The sequence below is a fragment of the Ips typographus genome, linkage group LG3 (assembly GCF_016097725.1).
Source record: "Ips typographus isolate SLU linkage group LG3, UJ_Ityp_2.0, whole genome shotgun sequence".
Lineage (NCBI taxonomy): Eukaryota > Metazoa > Arthropoda > Insecta > Coleoptera > Curculionidae > Ips > Ips typographus.
The window spans coordinates 430,309-445,149 of record NC_138424.1 but is presented as its reverse complement, the minus strand read 5'-3'; the positions used below and the strand labels follow the sequence as shown (position 1 = coordinate 445,149).

General features: G+C 35.3%; 4 protein-coding genes across 5 annotated transcripts; 2 read left to right on the top strand and 2 right to left on the bottom strand.

Annotated features, from left to right (window-relative positions):
- Positions 1–539: 539 nt before the first annotated feature.
- Positions 540–4,504, top strand: LOC145726687 (uncharacterized). The gene is made up of 2 exons (XM_081975900.1): positions 540–756; positions 3,655–4,504. Exon 2 carries the CDS (start codon positions 3,679–3,681, stop codon positions 4,252–4,254), a length of 576 nt encoding a protein of 191 aa, XP_081832026.1. The 5' UTR covers positions 540–756; positions 3,655–3,678; the 3' UTR covers positions 4,255–4,504.
- A 970-nt stretch (positions 4,505–5,474) lies between these two features.
- LOC145726688 (uncharacterized) lies at positions 5,475–7,352 on the bottom strand. Its single transcript, XM_081975901.1, has 5 exons — positions 6,906–7,352; positions 6,250–6,352; positions 5,962–6,059; positions 5,683–5,823; positions 5,475–5,612 (listed from the first exon to the last, which is right to left on the bottom strand). The coding sequence occupies exons 1-5, from the start codon at positions 7,015–7,017 to the stop codon at positions 5,560–5,562; spliced, it is 507 nt and encodes a 168-aa protein (XP_081832027.1). The 5' UTR covers positions 7,018–7,352; the 3' UTR covers positions 5,475–5,559.
- Positions 7,353–7,495: 143 nt separating this feature from the next.
- LOC145726676 (transmembrane protein 145-like) lies at positions 7,496–11,840 on the top strand. Of its 2 annotated transcripts, XR_014177640.1 has the most exons (13): positions 7,496–7,803; positions 7,859–8,008; positions 8,059–8,248; positions 8,302–8,507; positions 8,642–8,803; positions 8,857–8,941; positions 8,994–9,215; positions 9,265–9,437; positions 9,492–9,623; positions 9,679–9,840; positions 9,891–10,080; positions 10,135–11,112; positions 11,143–11,840. XR_014177640.1 is itself a non-coding variant. In XM_081975888.1 (12 exons), exons 1-12 carry the CDS (start codon positions 7,693–7,695, stop codon positions 10,524–10,526), a joined length of 2,175 nt encoding a protein of 724 aa, XP_081832014.1. In that variant the 5' UTR covers positions 7,496–7,692; the 3' UTR covers positions 10,527–11,840. The 2 variants fall into 2 exon arrangements, 1 of the variants encoding a protein (XP_081832014.1); XM_081975888.1 differs by having other exon boundaries at positions 10,135–11,840.
- Positions 11,831–14,825, bottom strand: LOC145726678 (uncharacterized). Its single transcript, XM_081975890.1, has 6 exons — positions 14,143–14,825; positions 13,762–13,945; positions 13,414–13,707; positions 12,904–13,359; positions 12,675–12,849; positions 11,831–12,625 (listed from the first exon to the last, which is right to left on the bottom strand). The coding sequence occupies exons 1-6, from the start codon at positions 14,621–14,623 to the stop codon at positions 12,500–12,502; spliced, it is 1,716 nt and encodes a 571-aa protein (XP_081832016.1). The 5' UTR covers positions 14,624–14,825; the 3' UTR covers positions 11,831–12,499.
- Between the last annotated feature and the right edge of the window lie 16 nt (positions 14,826–14,841).

The window sequence follows — 14,841 nt, the reverse complement described above, 5'->3', positions numbered from 1 at the left end:
GCGAAATTTTTGAGGTCATTTTCAGTGACTTTAATTTATAATGCGGTCACGTGATGACTCATTTTGACTTTTGGAATGAGGGTTGAATTAACATTTTTCTAGTGAAATGTGTGTGTTTCTTGCCATCATCAGGCACTTTAAAACTTCTACTTCTACCGAGTAATTCCCACTAGACGTTAATTGAAACGGAAGTCCAAAGTCCAGAATAATATAACAAAAAAGATCAGATTTATGACTCAAATTAGTTCAATTCAGCTCTATTACACTCTACTAAATGATAGTATTAACAGTAAACAAATGGAGAAAAATCAGTGGTTTTTGGAAAATATTCAGGTCACTTCATCCATTTATTGCATGCTGGAAACGTGGGCATTAGCGTACGTGACTGCCACTGAAAAAAGATAGGCCCAATTCATATTTATAAAACATTCAGTGGCGCAGTTAAAACGCGACCAACTGTTTTGTAGGTGCGTGCGCGCCACTGGCTGCTGGTGCAACGTTTCTGAGAGAGGGAAGGCCGGCCCACGTGCCACTGGTGTGGTTCCTGTTTTGTACCGCTCATTCTACTTAAGTCTTCGTTAAAGTTGATCACGTTTAAGTTTATTTTTGTAATTAAAAGTGAGTTTTAGAGTGTTTTTCCCTACAAATTATACCATTTATTATTAATTATTTAAGACTGTGACATGGCAGTGGTTCCCAGTTTGAGTTTGATGATCAATAGTGGATTTGCTGTGTAAAGAGATTTTCAAAGTTGTGGTAAGTTTTTAAGGCCACTGACTAGAAAAATTAACTCAATTAATTTGAATTTTTTTTTGTTTCTTAAAACCGCAAAAACTACTGACTAAGCGGCAAAAATTTCACTTGAATCATCCACAAGCATTTTTCCAGTGATTAAACATTATTGTTGTTGTTGTGTCTATGCCAGCCTATATGATCCTTATCAAACGGGCACGATGTTGCCGAATGATTTTTACATAATCCCGTTTAATTGCCGTGTGTTTTAAATCCGGGCTGTGGTTTATGGATCAAAAGAGCAACTAGATAACGGGGTCAATGTTGATAAGGTAACGGAAAAATAGGGCTGATAACGTTTTGTGGAAATCCTCCCAGTCTGACTGATATGTTTTCAAACAAATTTCGAAAAAAGACTAAAATTATTTTCTGAAAACGGTCTTAAAATCAAATTTACTTTTTAGCTTTGGATGGCACTAAAAATCTTGTTAATATTTACTAATACAAACCGCTGGAAGTTACTTTCCTCAGCTGCTTTGATAGAAAATGTATGATTATACAGAGTAGCCCAAAAACAAGTTAAACAACGTTGGCTAACCAACTAAAACACAATTTAAGTTTAGGTATTACTTAATTTTGGGCTTCCCTGTAGAAACCATCCATCCCATAAACTTAAAACTTGTTTCGTTCGACATTGTAAACAGCTAGTTCAATGAAATGGCTCAGTATTTGAAATTTTATTAAAACTTGACACTTTAATTAAATGTTCTCTTCAAAAATGTAACTATTCAACTTGATGACACAGACTGGACACTCCTAAAAATCTTCAAATTGAAGTAAACCAAGAATCCAACGAAGTGAGAATTTAATACTAAATCCGAATCAATTCAATTAAATTATAAATTGAAAAGTTATACCAAATTGTAGTTAAATCCGTATAATTTAACTAATTTATGGTTTGGATATCATGATTTAATCTAAAATTGAAGATTGAAAACTATTACAAACTAATTACCAGCGAAACTAAAGTGTGCAAAGTGCTTTTAAGGAAAAATATAACAAAATTTGTGAAGCCACCTAACCAAACCTAAAATTTTCAAGAGAAGAGCGGAAGAATGTGTTGAAGTGATTGAGCTGGCTAATTGCCCAAAGTTTTCAAAAAAGCCTGAAAAATCTGTTGAAAGGATTGCCCAACATTTTCAAGAAAAGAGTAAAAAATGTGTACAAATGATTCATTTAGTTAATAGCCTGAACTGTTAAAATTATTGAGACTACCCAAAACTTTCAAAAGAATGTGTAAAAATGATTATGTTGGCTAATTGCCTAAAATTTTCAAGAGAAGAGTAGTGTGTTGAAGTAATTGAGCTGGTTATGTTCCTATATTTTTCAAAAGAGCGAAAAAATATGTTTAAATGATTGAGCTGGCTGATTGCTTAATATTTTCAAAATAAGGGTTAAAGAATGTGTAGAAATGACTAATTGCTTAACATTTTCGAGAGTAAAGTGAAAAACTGACTTGAAATAATTAAACTTAATGATTAAGCTGTTCTGAAAATGTTCAAAAAAAAAACAAAAGAAGAGCTGGGTAATTACTTAATATATTCAAAACAAGAATAAAAGAATGTGTAGAAAGTAGACATGATTCTGCTGGCTAGTTTCCTAACATTTTTAAAAGGAGAATAGAAGAATGTAATATTTGCAATGATTTTTCAAATTTTTATTAATTGTTTAACATTTAATGTCAAGTTCTGTCAACTTTTATTACGAATAGGGCATATTTTAATGAAAATAATTTACACGTCAGAACGATGTAATGTTTTATGTCAGTTTACCGCGCTAATCTATAGTCTTTTTGACAAAGTGGTCACGTGGCCTATCGAATTACGTCACATCCGTTTTGTCAGACTGACACTTACGAAATTACCATATCTTTGTCAGGAGCATTGATTTTCAAAAGTTGTCTCACTCCTAACCATTGAGTTGTTATACGGATATGTAAAATTGTAAAACACTGCGTGTGACACCACAAAATACATCAGGGTGTCCCTAAAATTGAAAAGCTTTGTTTCCTTAATAAAAATATAACGGGAGTTCAATAATGATTATGGTCGTAGTTGGCTGTGGTTCTAGCATGAACGTAGGGCCGTTGATAAGTTCGTATATGGTTTTTAAATGACAGCTGTCATATAATAATTGTTTGCAACGTTATCTAAGACGTACGCTTTTTGTGACAATTGCCATCCATAGGTGACCTGACCAATTATTGAACACCCGTTAAATGCTTTGTCACTTTAAAAGTTCCAATAGGTTTTTTGACTGTACTACTAGTTTTCAAGGCAATTTCCAACAATACTGTAATAAAAATCACTCAGTGTTATTTTTCCAAGGTTTTCAATTATACCGGAGTGGGAAAAAGAATAACCTTGCACATTGAACCCATTGTTTAAAGTCGATAAACGTTTGGTAGAAGGAGAAAGCGGTTAAACGCTCTACATATCTCACGTAAATTGTGTTGCGCTTCAGCTGATTAATTAATTGACGTCACTAAACAATAACGTGATAATGTCTATGGTTTTGGTATAGTTGCATAAGATGCTCTGATATATTCACCCCAAACAAAGTTGTCAAGAAAACATATTGTTTGAATAAGTGAGAAAAATTAATTATTGAGAAATGGCAAATAGGTAACTCACTGGTTGCAATGGGTCAAACCATATAAATAACGGACTGTGTGTGTGTTTGTTACTCATTATTAAATTACAACCGGAACCGGATGTTTGCAAGGTTTCTCTGCATTTTTAAGTGCACTTATATTATTTGGTAAGACAGTAAGATTAAAAAAAAAATTTATGGTAGTAAAATTAAAATTAGCTAGTTTATTGGTGCTACTGAAATATTTCCTAAAAGTTTTTTTTTTTCCAGATTTCCAGTAAAAACCATTTGAAAATGTCCACATCAGTGACCCAAACCCACGTGGCCAAAGTCCTACCAAAAACCATCGCCAAACTGAAGACAATGGATGAAAAAAGGCCACTGAACCGGTCGACAAGTATAGAAACAATCAAAAGAATCAACACCTACATTTGTTCACCTCAATCCTATCTTCTCCCCGCCATTTTAACCACGTGGCTGAAGACGGGACAAAAAAGTTTCCACTCGTCCGCCGAAAAAACAATTTTTATGTTCCGTTCAGTGATTTTCGGTTCGTTTCTGCTCAAATTTCTGCTCAGGGACGGTTCAAAGGGACAACCGGACAATCTCGATCTCCGGTTCGTCCTGTCCCAAGTGGCTAAACACGTCCAAGGACAATCGCAAAACCCTTACGCGATCGCTTTAGCGTTTAAATTAGCCGTAGTCCTGATGACTGTACAAATGTGTCTGTGCGCGTTCTATCTCAGTCAGTGTCTGATCCCTTTAGGGCTAGCATTTTTACTGGTTAGTACCGGTTATATTGTAGTTTTAGGGCATCGACTGAATGCCGGCTATTTAATAAAACACGACGTAAAATGCAAAATTTTGTAAATGTGCGACTGAGAAAGAGTGAGCCAAAAAAAACGTAATTGTGATGGAGTCTTTTCATATTTATGGTGTTAGGACACTAAATATTTTAATATGGCGACTAAAACTTACAAAGCTGTAGAGGTTTTTCTAGTTCCTATATATAACTTTAGTAGTGTTTTTATAACTATATTAATTGCCTCGAATTTGTGTGTAGGCACGTTCACATTAAAAATGTTGTTTTTGCCTGAATATATTTTTTAAAAGAGAAAAATGTGTCTAATGTGCCTAACGGCAGTGATGTTGTGTTCCTTGTCTATTAGTTGAAAACTGAGCGAGATGGAATTTTGACGCCATTAACGTATGTTCTTTAAAATCTATAATTTCAGATATTTGGCGTTTTTTGACAGTTTCTTCAAACTTTTCCCGTTGCAACCTAAATTATCCAGAAGCTTATTATTTTGTGTGATTTTAGACATTCTCGGTTACCCAAAATATGAAAATACACTAGTGAGGCATACAGGGAGTAGAATACGGTGAGGGCAAACAGCGGCCGATAGATGTGTTATATGACATACAGAGGGTGGGTTGCTGCTTACCTTACTTTGCAGGTTTACCATCAAGAAAATAACAGGCACAGTCCAGAATCACTACCAGCACAATTCAAGTAAAATACTTAGGAGAAATGACACTGATTTAAATTTTCCGCAATATTTTGCTTCTTTCCAGCTTAACCTCACTCTTGCGTCTGTCAATGTCAATTGTCGTTCAATATGTCAAATTTCAAAAAACACACTAATGCCTTGTTGCCGTGTGCTCTCGTAAAAAAGGTATTGATATACAAAACCACTTTCTTGCACTGACACGGCGCATTACTTTATCTATAGGTAGCAAAAAACAAAAATAGTTTTTTAAAAATGCTCAATAACCGAACTTTACAATATGTCTGGCTTAACAAAACTTTTTAAATCACCGGGAATCGCTCAAGCTGGCAACCGCAAAATATCAATGAAAACCTTTCGGTTTGGTCATTACACGAAGCAGCACAATTATTATAGGAATCATACATTGTTTGTAAAGACGTTTCAGTTCGTCACAAAGCGCAAAACTTCAGGTAACATTAGCCTAAATATGGCGGCATATTCATACCTACCGCCATATTTAGGCGAACACAAGTGTGCGAATTCCAGTCATAGAACAATAAAAATTACATTTTTAAGGCTTTCTAGATGAAGATAGTGTCGTCTCATCAAAAAACATGTATTTAGGTTTTTGTAAAAGTCAAATGTATATACAGTAAAATTATAGTTGTTTCACTTCCTGTTTTGGTTACACATTGGGGCCGCTAACAGCAACAGTAGCGCCACCAGCTCGATCAGGCCCTAAAACCACAAAAAAAAATGTAATTTACCTTTAAAAATCCTGACGTACAATTAAAACTACAAGGCTTACCACTACCACCTAAAGAATTCCCGAAAGAAATATTCAAAACTTGACCGTTAGGTAACTTGTATTGCTGGTTGCCGGCAAAACCGGCCGTGAAAAGTGGCCCATTAGGGCCGAAAGCCAGGGACTGGCTCTGGCTACCCGATGCTACAACGAAGAAATAACAGGTGAAGACTTGAATGATGCATCAGTGATGAAAAATGTGGAGAAAACGAGAGGAAGAAAAAAATTGATGCTTAAGTGCCGAAAGCACTTGATAGCTGATGATGATGTCATGTGGGTTACCAGAAGCGCCAAATCTTCCAAATGGACTGTTGGCCTGATGAGATTGGGCTTGTGCAGTGGCCACAGCCGAAGAACCGTCTGCAAGACCCGGAAACATCCTGTATATATCAAAAATACAGAGCATAAATTTGCTGACTTTAAGAAAGCTTAGATGTAGAAGAGTGACAGTGCGCGGAGCAGAAGAATAATATTTGTAGATCTGAGTGGAGAATAAGAACTGGAGAAAGTAATGGGAAAAGGGCAGAAAAATTGGATTTTTACACTTAAAGTTAAGAAAATAATTAATACCTCTGCTGGTTTTCTCTCTTGTTTCTAGAGATGTTACTAGTCCTTTTCTTCACGTTTAACGTGGATTCCACTACCACCTCATCGAAAGGTTGTCCAAAAGCAGCTAAAAAAAGTATCATAAGTTTATGTCAATATGGTGAAGCCACTTAATGTAGTAAGTTAAATGTCATCACATGGTAGTTTTTGTTTAAATAATAAACTTTAAAAGCTCATGTAAGTTGAGACAGCTACAGTTATAAGTTTTGTCTAAACATGGCGTTGACAGGTAGGCAGATAGCCGCCATATTTAGGCAAAACTGATAAGGCAAAGACGCAAGCGCCATGTTTAGGCTCTCAAGACTTGAAATTAGTTGCAGAGACACTTGCAGAACACTTAAATACACTCAAATATTTCTCATAGAGCAAAAATAGATGTACTGACAGAACATTCATTGATCATTCTGTTTAGTAATATCTCTAACTCTCCAGTTACTAATTCCATGTTAATAAACGTTGTACATTTTACCAAACACTGCTAGAAAAGGCTCAATATGCAAGATTTAGTAGCTAATAAAAATGACCAGGTAATTCCATCAACTACTTCAGTTAGTATCTTATGCAAGAAACTATCACTTTTGTGGCAAAAAAAAACACATTTCCTAGCGTAAAATACTTACATTTAGCATTGGATTGGTTCCTCAAAGCGCCTTCGGCCGGGGCACATTGACACGGCCATACAATGGCCATAGTGACGAAAAAAGCGAATAAAAGGGCACTCAACCACCTCATTATCGACCTGCTAAGAGACTGGTTTCCTGTGTGTAATGTATTATGGTTCGTAAAGAGATTTTAACTTTGAACGACGGTGGTTCGGAGAAAACGAAAGTCCACACTACACTTTGCACGAAATCTTAAAATTTATATATTCTTTATGTGTCACCTGACCTTCTTTACTCTACCGGGGTGCAGTGATTTCTGCTTTGTTGGCAAAATGGTACAAACCAATCTGCGTAACCAACTCTGTAAAAAGCAAACTTATGTAATTGTGTTAAACTTAATAATCATTTTGACGGTGATCACTCTGTATATAACTAAAGTAATGACAAAACAAACAAAGAGTTTTCTGCGAAGCGATAGACTTCCTATTGTTAGTCGTTTAAAAGACTGATTGAATTTATAATCTTCGATTATACTTGCATACATATTAATAGGCATAACAAATTAATTTAAATTCATATTGGTTTCTATAATAATTTTTTTATAGAGTATACAGGGTGTATAGCTGAAATTCTTCTGAAAAAAATAACTAACTGAATACTATACAACATACAATCATCACATTTGTTGTCACTAAGATGGTCTCCATGGGAACTGAACTAGAACGATTGATTACCCACTTTCCCATAAGCTGTTGGGCTGACCGGAAAGTTCAAGCAATCAAAATACAATTTATTTTTACTTGTTATGCAGTTTGCATTAAATAGCATGAAAGTGTGGATGTTATCATGGTTGATCATTTCCTTGAATCGTTTTTGCGCTTGCAAATACGTCGAAGGCACCCTAAAAACTCGTGAGGTATGCATTTATTTACTTAATAAAACACAAATATTGAGTTTCCAATTTGATACAGAACTGGGCCTTTTTGGCTCGATTCTGTTTCTTGTCCGAAGAAGGTCAGTTTGAGTATGTGATTGACTATAACGAGGATCAGGGTGATATCAATTTGCTTCTGTACTACGATACGGACGATCAATGGCCTGCGGTATACAAATCTAACAAGGTAAACAATTGATTTTTCCTGCTAAAAATCAAGTAAAAAGTTTTTATTAGTCTTGCAGAGACAGAGAGTCTATGTTGAACATCCAGCAAAATCAGATTGTTAATTTAACAGCCAGAGTGCCGGGGGCTCGAGAGTTTGCAGGGTGTCAGTTTCGCCCCCCGCCTTTCACTACCACCCCAGCCCCTTTGTACACCATTCTAATACCAACCCCTAAAACCAAAACTGGTTTAGGCGGAAAAGGTATTTGAAATGCTTGATTTGATCAAGTGATGGTAATTTTGTGGGTTTTTCAGGAAAAGTAACTATTAAAGTCACTAGTACTACAGCAAAGACAACCTTCCAAACTAGTAGTACTATGACAGATAGTACATTTTACTCCAGTAGTACTGAACCAGTGGGTTCGAGTACCGTAATTCTAGACGATGATGAAACCAGTACAGAATTTACCACTTCTCCTACAAGTTTATCAACTGATTATAGTGAAGAAACCACTACAATGGTTTGTTGGTAGTTTGTGATTGGTCAAGAAAAAGCAGTCACCTTAAAGCTGGTTTTCTTGACCAATCACAAACTATAAGTACTGTGCTGTGATTTGCGCACATGTGGACCAGACTTAACTAACTCTGTTTGCAGGAATCTTTCAATCAAAAAGCTCCAATAAAAAAACGTTCCGTACCAGTTACACTAAATTACTATCGACAAGGCCGTTTGGTCAACTGTCATAATGCGCGCAGATTCAGAAGTTCCAGGGAGCGTTGGTGGTTTATAGCTGTCAGTAACTGTAACTCTTCAAAGGTATTAGCCATCCTAAGAGATTACTAAGAAGTATTTAAGATAAAATTAACTAGGGCATTGACATTAACTATCAACTGCTTATGACCAACGGTCCACTTGGAGACTATTGGCACGAGCATTTTTCCGCAGACGAATTCTGTAAGTTCCCTGTTTTTACCGTTGTGGATGACATTGCAACACCGTTTCCTAGATATTCTTCCGGTTTTGTTGACATTTGCGGTTGCCTACTCATTCCTAATGCTGGGAATCACAGTTTGTTCCCTGGAACTAAAACAACGCCAACTATTACACACCACATACAAAATCTACGTCTTGTCTTGTGTCCTTCAACTGCTAGGAGTGTTACTAACCAGCATTGTTTACCTTAAAATGGCAGTGAGCGGACGGGAGTCACCTAATTCCAAAAGATTTGGTAAAACTCACCAAAACCTTCCACCAGAAGTTACTCACGAAAGTTTTAGGTAACATGCTGATGGGAGCTTCTGAAACATGTTTTCTCCTGCTGCTTCTGTTGCTGGCTAAAGGATTCACAATCACCAGAGGACGCTTGCCGTTGAAAGGAGCAGTGAAACTCACTGTATTCATGTGTCTCTACATCACTACCTACCTAACTATTTTCGTATATGAGGCTTTGGTACAACCAAACTAACTAAATATTTTTTCTTCATAATTTAGTACTTTTGTACAGGTTTTTGATCCTGGAGAAGTACTATACTTGTACGAATCCTTTCCTGGTTATGGTTTGATCACTTTGAGACTGTGCGCCTGGGCAATGTTCATATATTCCACTGTATTCACTTTGAAGAAGTATCCTGAAAAAGTACTGGCCCAAATAAGGTCCAAACCACTAAAAGTAACTTGGAAATGTTTTTCAGTCCAATTTTTACTACCCTTTCAATCTGTTTGGTACTATGTGGTTCGTGGCCGGGCCTGCTTTTATAATATCCGCAAACAATTACATTGACAAATGGGTGCGCGAGTCTGTAGTTTATGCCGTATTGCTGTTTATAGCATTCGGAGGTCACCTAATGTTTCTGGTTTGTAATTACATTAATTTGAATCAAAAATCACAACTGGAATATTTTAGATACTAACAATGCCAAGCGTTGCCAATAAAAACTTTCCCTATCACGTGCGCACCACACAAATTGGCATTATGGAAGTAAATGGTGGTACTATAGAGCAGTTCAGACACCACGCCTACGAACCAACATTAGGGATAAGAGAACACACGGTTATCATACCTTTAACTAGAAGAACTGAAGAAATTTTCGAAGGTACATACTAACTACTAACACTAAATAATTATTCCAGTAATTGCCTAATTGCAGGAATGTACAACCAAAAAACCTTCTCCAGACCCTGCATAACTGAACTACCAGACAACGATGAAGTACCAAAAGATCCAGCTATGGAGAACGTGTTTAAATGGTCACTGGCTAGAAACATACCAGCCCTGGACTTTCCAGACGATGGTTTTGAAAGGACCAGAAAGAGAGACAGCATAGGGTCGGCTACTTCAAAACTGACCGATCACAGCTACCAAAATGGCGTCAACACCAGACGACCATCGTTAACCAATCAATTGACCGCAGAAAATCAAAACGTCCAGGTGGAATACGAGGAGTTTGTTGGTAGGGTGCCTATAGAGCTATTCACCATATCCAGAGTAGTGGAGAATGCGGAAGATGGTGGCAAATCGGTTAGAAGGTCGATTTCTTAGGTCAGGAAGGATTATGTGCCATTGATGAACAAATTGTTTGATTGCCTAATAAGACCTCTGCTTAAACTGTCAGTTTTTTGAGATTTTTTATGTTTAACTATTATGTAAAAGCATGTAGTTTTTCAGTATTTTGTCGATACTGAATGTATATTTTTTATATACTTAGGGGCCGAATGATATTATGTATATGACGCACAAAAGATTGAGTAATGTAATTTATATGGGTAGACACAACTTGTATCTAGAAATTCAAAAGTAACTGCGACAACCAAGAAAAATTTTAAATGCTGTAGATTCGTATAAATGCAGTTTTGCAATCATTTTTTGTTAATACGACTTTATGTCTATCTTTTACCGTTTCCCACATTTTGCTACAATTTAATGTATTTCTTATTGAAAACGCATCGATAAAATTGTTGCTCGAATTGTAGAAAGAAAACATTTTGGTTACAGTTTAATAACGATTGCCCAACCATTATTACTAGAAAATTAACCTTAATTACTTTGAAAATTAAGCTGTAAATTACACTGGAAATTGTTCCTGTTTGAAGACTCTTTCTGTCAGTTTTTCCTTAAAAACAAAATAGTTTTAAGGTAACGCGAATTTCGACCTTAGTTCTCCATTACTGGATAATCTTGACTAAAAAATCATAGTGTATTTTGTCCTTGTGGCGATGTTGCCAAATACCTAATTTCGTCGTTCGACCCTGTAAAGGTCGACGAATTTAGGTATGTGGCAACACAGCAGCAAAGACCAAAACCTATACAGGTGTGACAAAATTATTCTTGTCGACGGTATTGGATTTTGGCAACAGCGTACTGAAAATATGGCCTACTTGGTATTTTTTTCGTTTACTGTCTTTGTCCCACGCATGCAATTATCTACGTTTCTCTGTCAGTTACACGGTTTTCCTATGGTCGGTTTTGGATTTACCACACCTGTATAAATTTTTTCGAGTTTAATGATGCAATGCAATTTATTCAATCTTTGACACTAACAAGACAAATGTTTGCGCCAGGCAAAGATGGTTTTAAATAAAAAAAAATCAATAAATGTAGCAAAATATCTCGGAAACGGTAAAACATAGACATAAAACTTTAATGAAAAATGATTAGAAACAGATTGCGATTATAAATTAGTAAATATATACAGGGTGTTCAATTTAAAATAACAAGGTTGCTGCTGCTTTTTAATACAAGCAGCAATGATGAAACTATTTTAGATAGATAGTAACCCAGATCTCCATAAATATCTATTACACTGTTGGATACACAGAATATGACATAAACAGGAAAATAAAAAGTTTAAGCGTTGTCAGTCTTTATTTTTAGTATTTTAGGTGTGAGAATTACAACATAATAAATCCAATATAAGTATACGAACTTACAACACATAAATACATGAAAACTTGAATTAAAATTTAATAATCTACTTTCAAAGTAAAACTAACTAAAGAGGTGTTTCCCAAAGAAAGCACTCTTAATAACGTACAAAAACATTACCAAAAAAAAAATGATTCTAACAAAAAGCACTTTGAAACTACTAATTTACAGAAAATATTTGATTACTAATGTATATTTTTACTTAAACTACTACTAGACATTTTATCAAAAAATGGATAGATCTTTAACTATCCAGATTGTCGAATTAAGGCACTCGATTTGAGTAACAGAAACGATAATGTAAAAACAGTAGACGTAAAGAAACTTAATGAATTGGCAACAACGTAACAAATTAATATCAAGGCACTGTGTGTAATTGATGTGTTCAAAATATTTTTAAGCCTAATAAAATTGCACTTTCCACTAAACCAAAAATCAAGTAAAAACCCAAACAATATCATTGGTTGAGTAGATTTCAATGATGAACAAGGTGCATTAAAATGCATTATAAATAACGCAAAAACAAAAAAAAGCATGCAAAATAGGCCGAAATAATATACCAACTTAAAAACTAGAAACGAATGAAAGACTTACGTAGATTCGGCGTTTAAGTAAAACTTGTGCAGGTCCTTACTGCTAATCGGCTTACCGTGAACAGCTTTTAAGTGATAGAAAAAGGAAGCTGCCTGAATAATGCGGTAGGGACACTCAGGACACTGTAAACCAACAATACATTACTGCTTCTAAAGCTATGAATGCAGTTACCTTTAAAATCTGACCATCATCAACTTTATGAGTTTTCAAATGAGCTGTCAACGACTTCTGCCGGTTTGTAGCAAAATTGCATTCATTACAATGCAACCTGGGAGCGCCGTGATTCCTTTTAATGTGTCTTTTCAAAGTGTTCACGTCCTTGCACTTATACTTGCACTCCTGACACCTAATATCACCCAACTTAAGTCAAAAATCAAAACTTTCAGCTTAATAAACTCACTTGTGCCAGTCTTCTTCAGTCAGTTTCAAGTGCATCCTAATAATATGCGTCTTCAATCCGTTTTTATAAGCGAAATCTTTGTAACAATGCCCGCATATAAACTTCTGGAACCCTTCCGATTTCTGGTGCATGTGCAACAAGTGAAACTCCAAGTTTTTCTTGTAGATCGAACTGAAACTGCAATGATTGCACTGAAACGATTTCAGTTGTTCTTTGTTGTGCATTCTGTTGAAGTGACGTAACAGTTCGCGTTTAGTTTTGCCTTTGTAAGAGCAAGTGTCGCATGGAAAAGGCTTCACCACATCAGTGTGCTTTTGCTTAAAGTGACTGTTTAAGTAGTCTTTGCTTTTAGTTACAAATTTGCACAAGTTACAGGTGAACACTTCAGTTGAGTGCATTTTTACGTGGGCCACCATACGATCTTTGGAAAATGTTGTGTAGGAACACTCAGCGCATCTGTAACATTTTAGATTTAGTACTAAAGTTAAGAAATAAAGAGGAAAAAAATACTTTAGATTATTGACTCTGTTAGTGTGTATTGTCCTAATGTGGTTGTTCAAATTGTGCTTTCTGGTGCACTTGAGATCACAGAGAGGACACTGGAAATACTGAATTTCATCCGGTTTTTTATGAACAATCATGTGACTTTTCAGTTGACTTTCATATTTAGACTTGTACTCGCAATCTGAGCATTTGAACCACAATATTTCACTGGGGTCCATGTGAATTAGTGAGTGCCTTTCCAAGTTTGCCTTAGAATTACCCACATAAAGGCATTTGGTACATTTGAACACATTTTGATTTCTACAATAATAACACTTATAAAGTATACATCAAGTGGTGTTTCTTGAAACTTACATTTTACATTTGAGTTCTAAATCCACAACTTCATAGTGAGTATTATGCAGATTTGGTTCTAGTAAATTTAATTTAGTAATACCATTTTCAATTGTTTTCTTTTCATTGGGGCTTCCATTTGTACTTTTAGAGTCTGATTTAAAGCCAGAGTCATCTTGGTGATGGTCAGTTTCTAATTTTACTTCTGCAGAAATAAATTATGCATTATTTTATTTTTTTTTTATTTGTGACAAATCTCAGAGATCAATTGTTAAGGGAAATGATTATTACTTCCCAAGAAATCTTAACATTAGGAACATGTTATTGTTAAAATAATACAAATTAATGCATTTTAATGAGTTCATAAAAGTAAAATGGTTATTCAAGTAGATGAAAACATACCAACATTGTCACCTCCTATATGAGATGTTTCTGATTTGCCATTTATTTTACCAGCACATAATTCAGTGGACTCATCATCAAAATTCTCAATTTTAATAGTAATATTCTCAATAGAAACATCCAGACCATTACAAACAGACAGTTTTTCCAAGTTCTTCAGTTTTACACTGTCTTCACTCTTCTTTACTGTTGTACCATTCAGTTTAACGGTTTTTGGTGGGCCTGCTGGGGCTTTCCTGCCTTTCCGCGGTACTGCACCGCCACTTTTAATTGGTCTCCTTGCTGTCTGAGGTTCTCTTTTCCGTGAAACTCTCTGTGCAGCCTTTTCAGTACTTCTTTTTCTTTTTGTACCTTGTGTGTTTGACTTGGAATTTTGGTTTTCGTCAAAACTGTCCTCCTGTTTGTCTGAAGGGGATATTTCCTGCACAAACTCCTCCACCAAGTAATTGAAAACTACAGTTTCTTCAGGTTCTCCAGACATGTTATAGTGACAAAATTATAGGGTTTGCAAACAACCAAAAATAATAATAAAAATAAAGTATATAAATGAAATAAAGTAATTTAACTCATTTAAGCTTAAAACTATCAATTCAAAAGAAGAATGCTGTAAAATAAGTATAAACAAATTAAAATAAACAATAAACAAAAAAAACAAGATGTTCAATGTTCTTCAATCACATAACTGACATATGACAGCTT

Bases quoted from the DNA above. Each gene is read 5' to 3' on its own strand.
- LOC145726687 (XM_081975900.1), top strand. From the start codon at position 3,679: ATGTCCACATCAGTGACCCAAACCCACGTGGCCAAAGTCCTACCAAAA.
- LOC145726688 (XM_081975901.1), bottom strand. From the start codon at position 7,017: ATGAGGTGGTTGAGTGCCCTTTTATTCGCTTTTTTCGTCACTATGGCC. The intron at 6,353-6,905 runs GTAAGTATTTTA...TACTTTTTTTAG, and splicing joins GAACCAATCCAATGCTAAAT to CTGCTTTTGGACAACCTTTC. The intron at 5,613-5,682 runs GTAAGCCTTGTA...TTGTGGTTTTAG, and splicing joins GAATTCTTTAGGTGGTAGTG to GGCCTGATCGAGCTGGTGGC.
- LOC145726676 (XM_081975888.1), top strand. From the start codon at position 7,693: ATGCAGTTTGCATTAAATAGCATGAAAGTGTGGATGTTATCATGGTTG. The intron at 8,804-8,856 runs GTATTAGCCATC...AAAATTAACTAG, and splicing joins GTAACTGTAACTCTTCAAAG to GGCATTGACATTAACTATCA. The intron at 9,841-9,890 runs GTTTGTAATTAC...GGAATATTTTAG, and splicing joins GAGGTCACCTAATGTTTCTG to ATACTAACAATGCCAAGCGT.
- LOC145726678 (XM_081975890.1), bottom strand. From the start codon at position 14,623: ATGTCTGGAGAACCTGAAGAAACTGTAGTTTTCAATTACTTGGTGGAG. The intron at 13,946-14,142 runs GTATGTTTTCAT...TTATTTCTGCAG, and splicing joins TATAGGAGGTGACAATGTTG to AAGTAAAATTAGAAACTGAC. The intron at 12,626-12,674 runs GTAACTGCATTC...GTTGGTTTACAG, and splicing joins ATGATGGTCAGATTTTAAAG to TGTCCTGAGTGTCCCTACCG.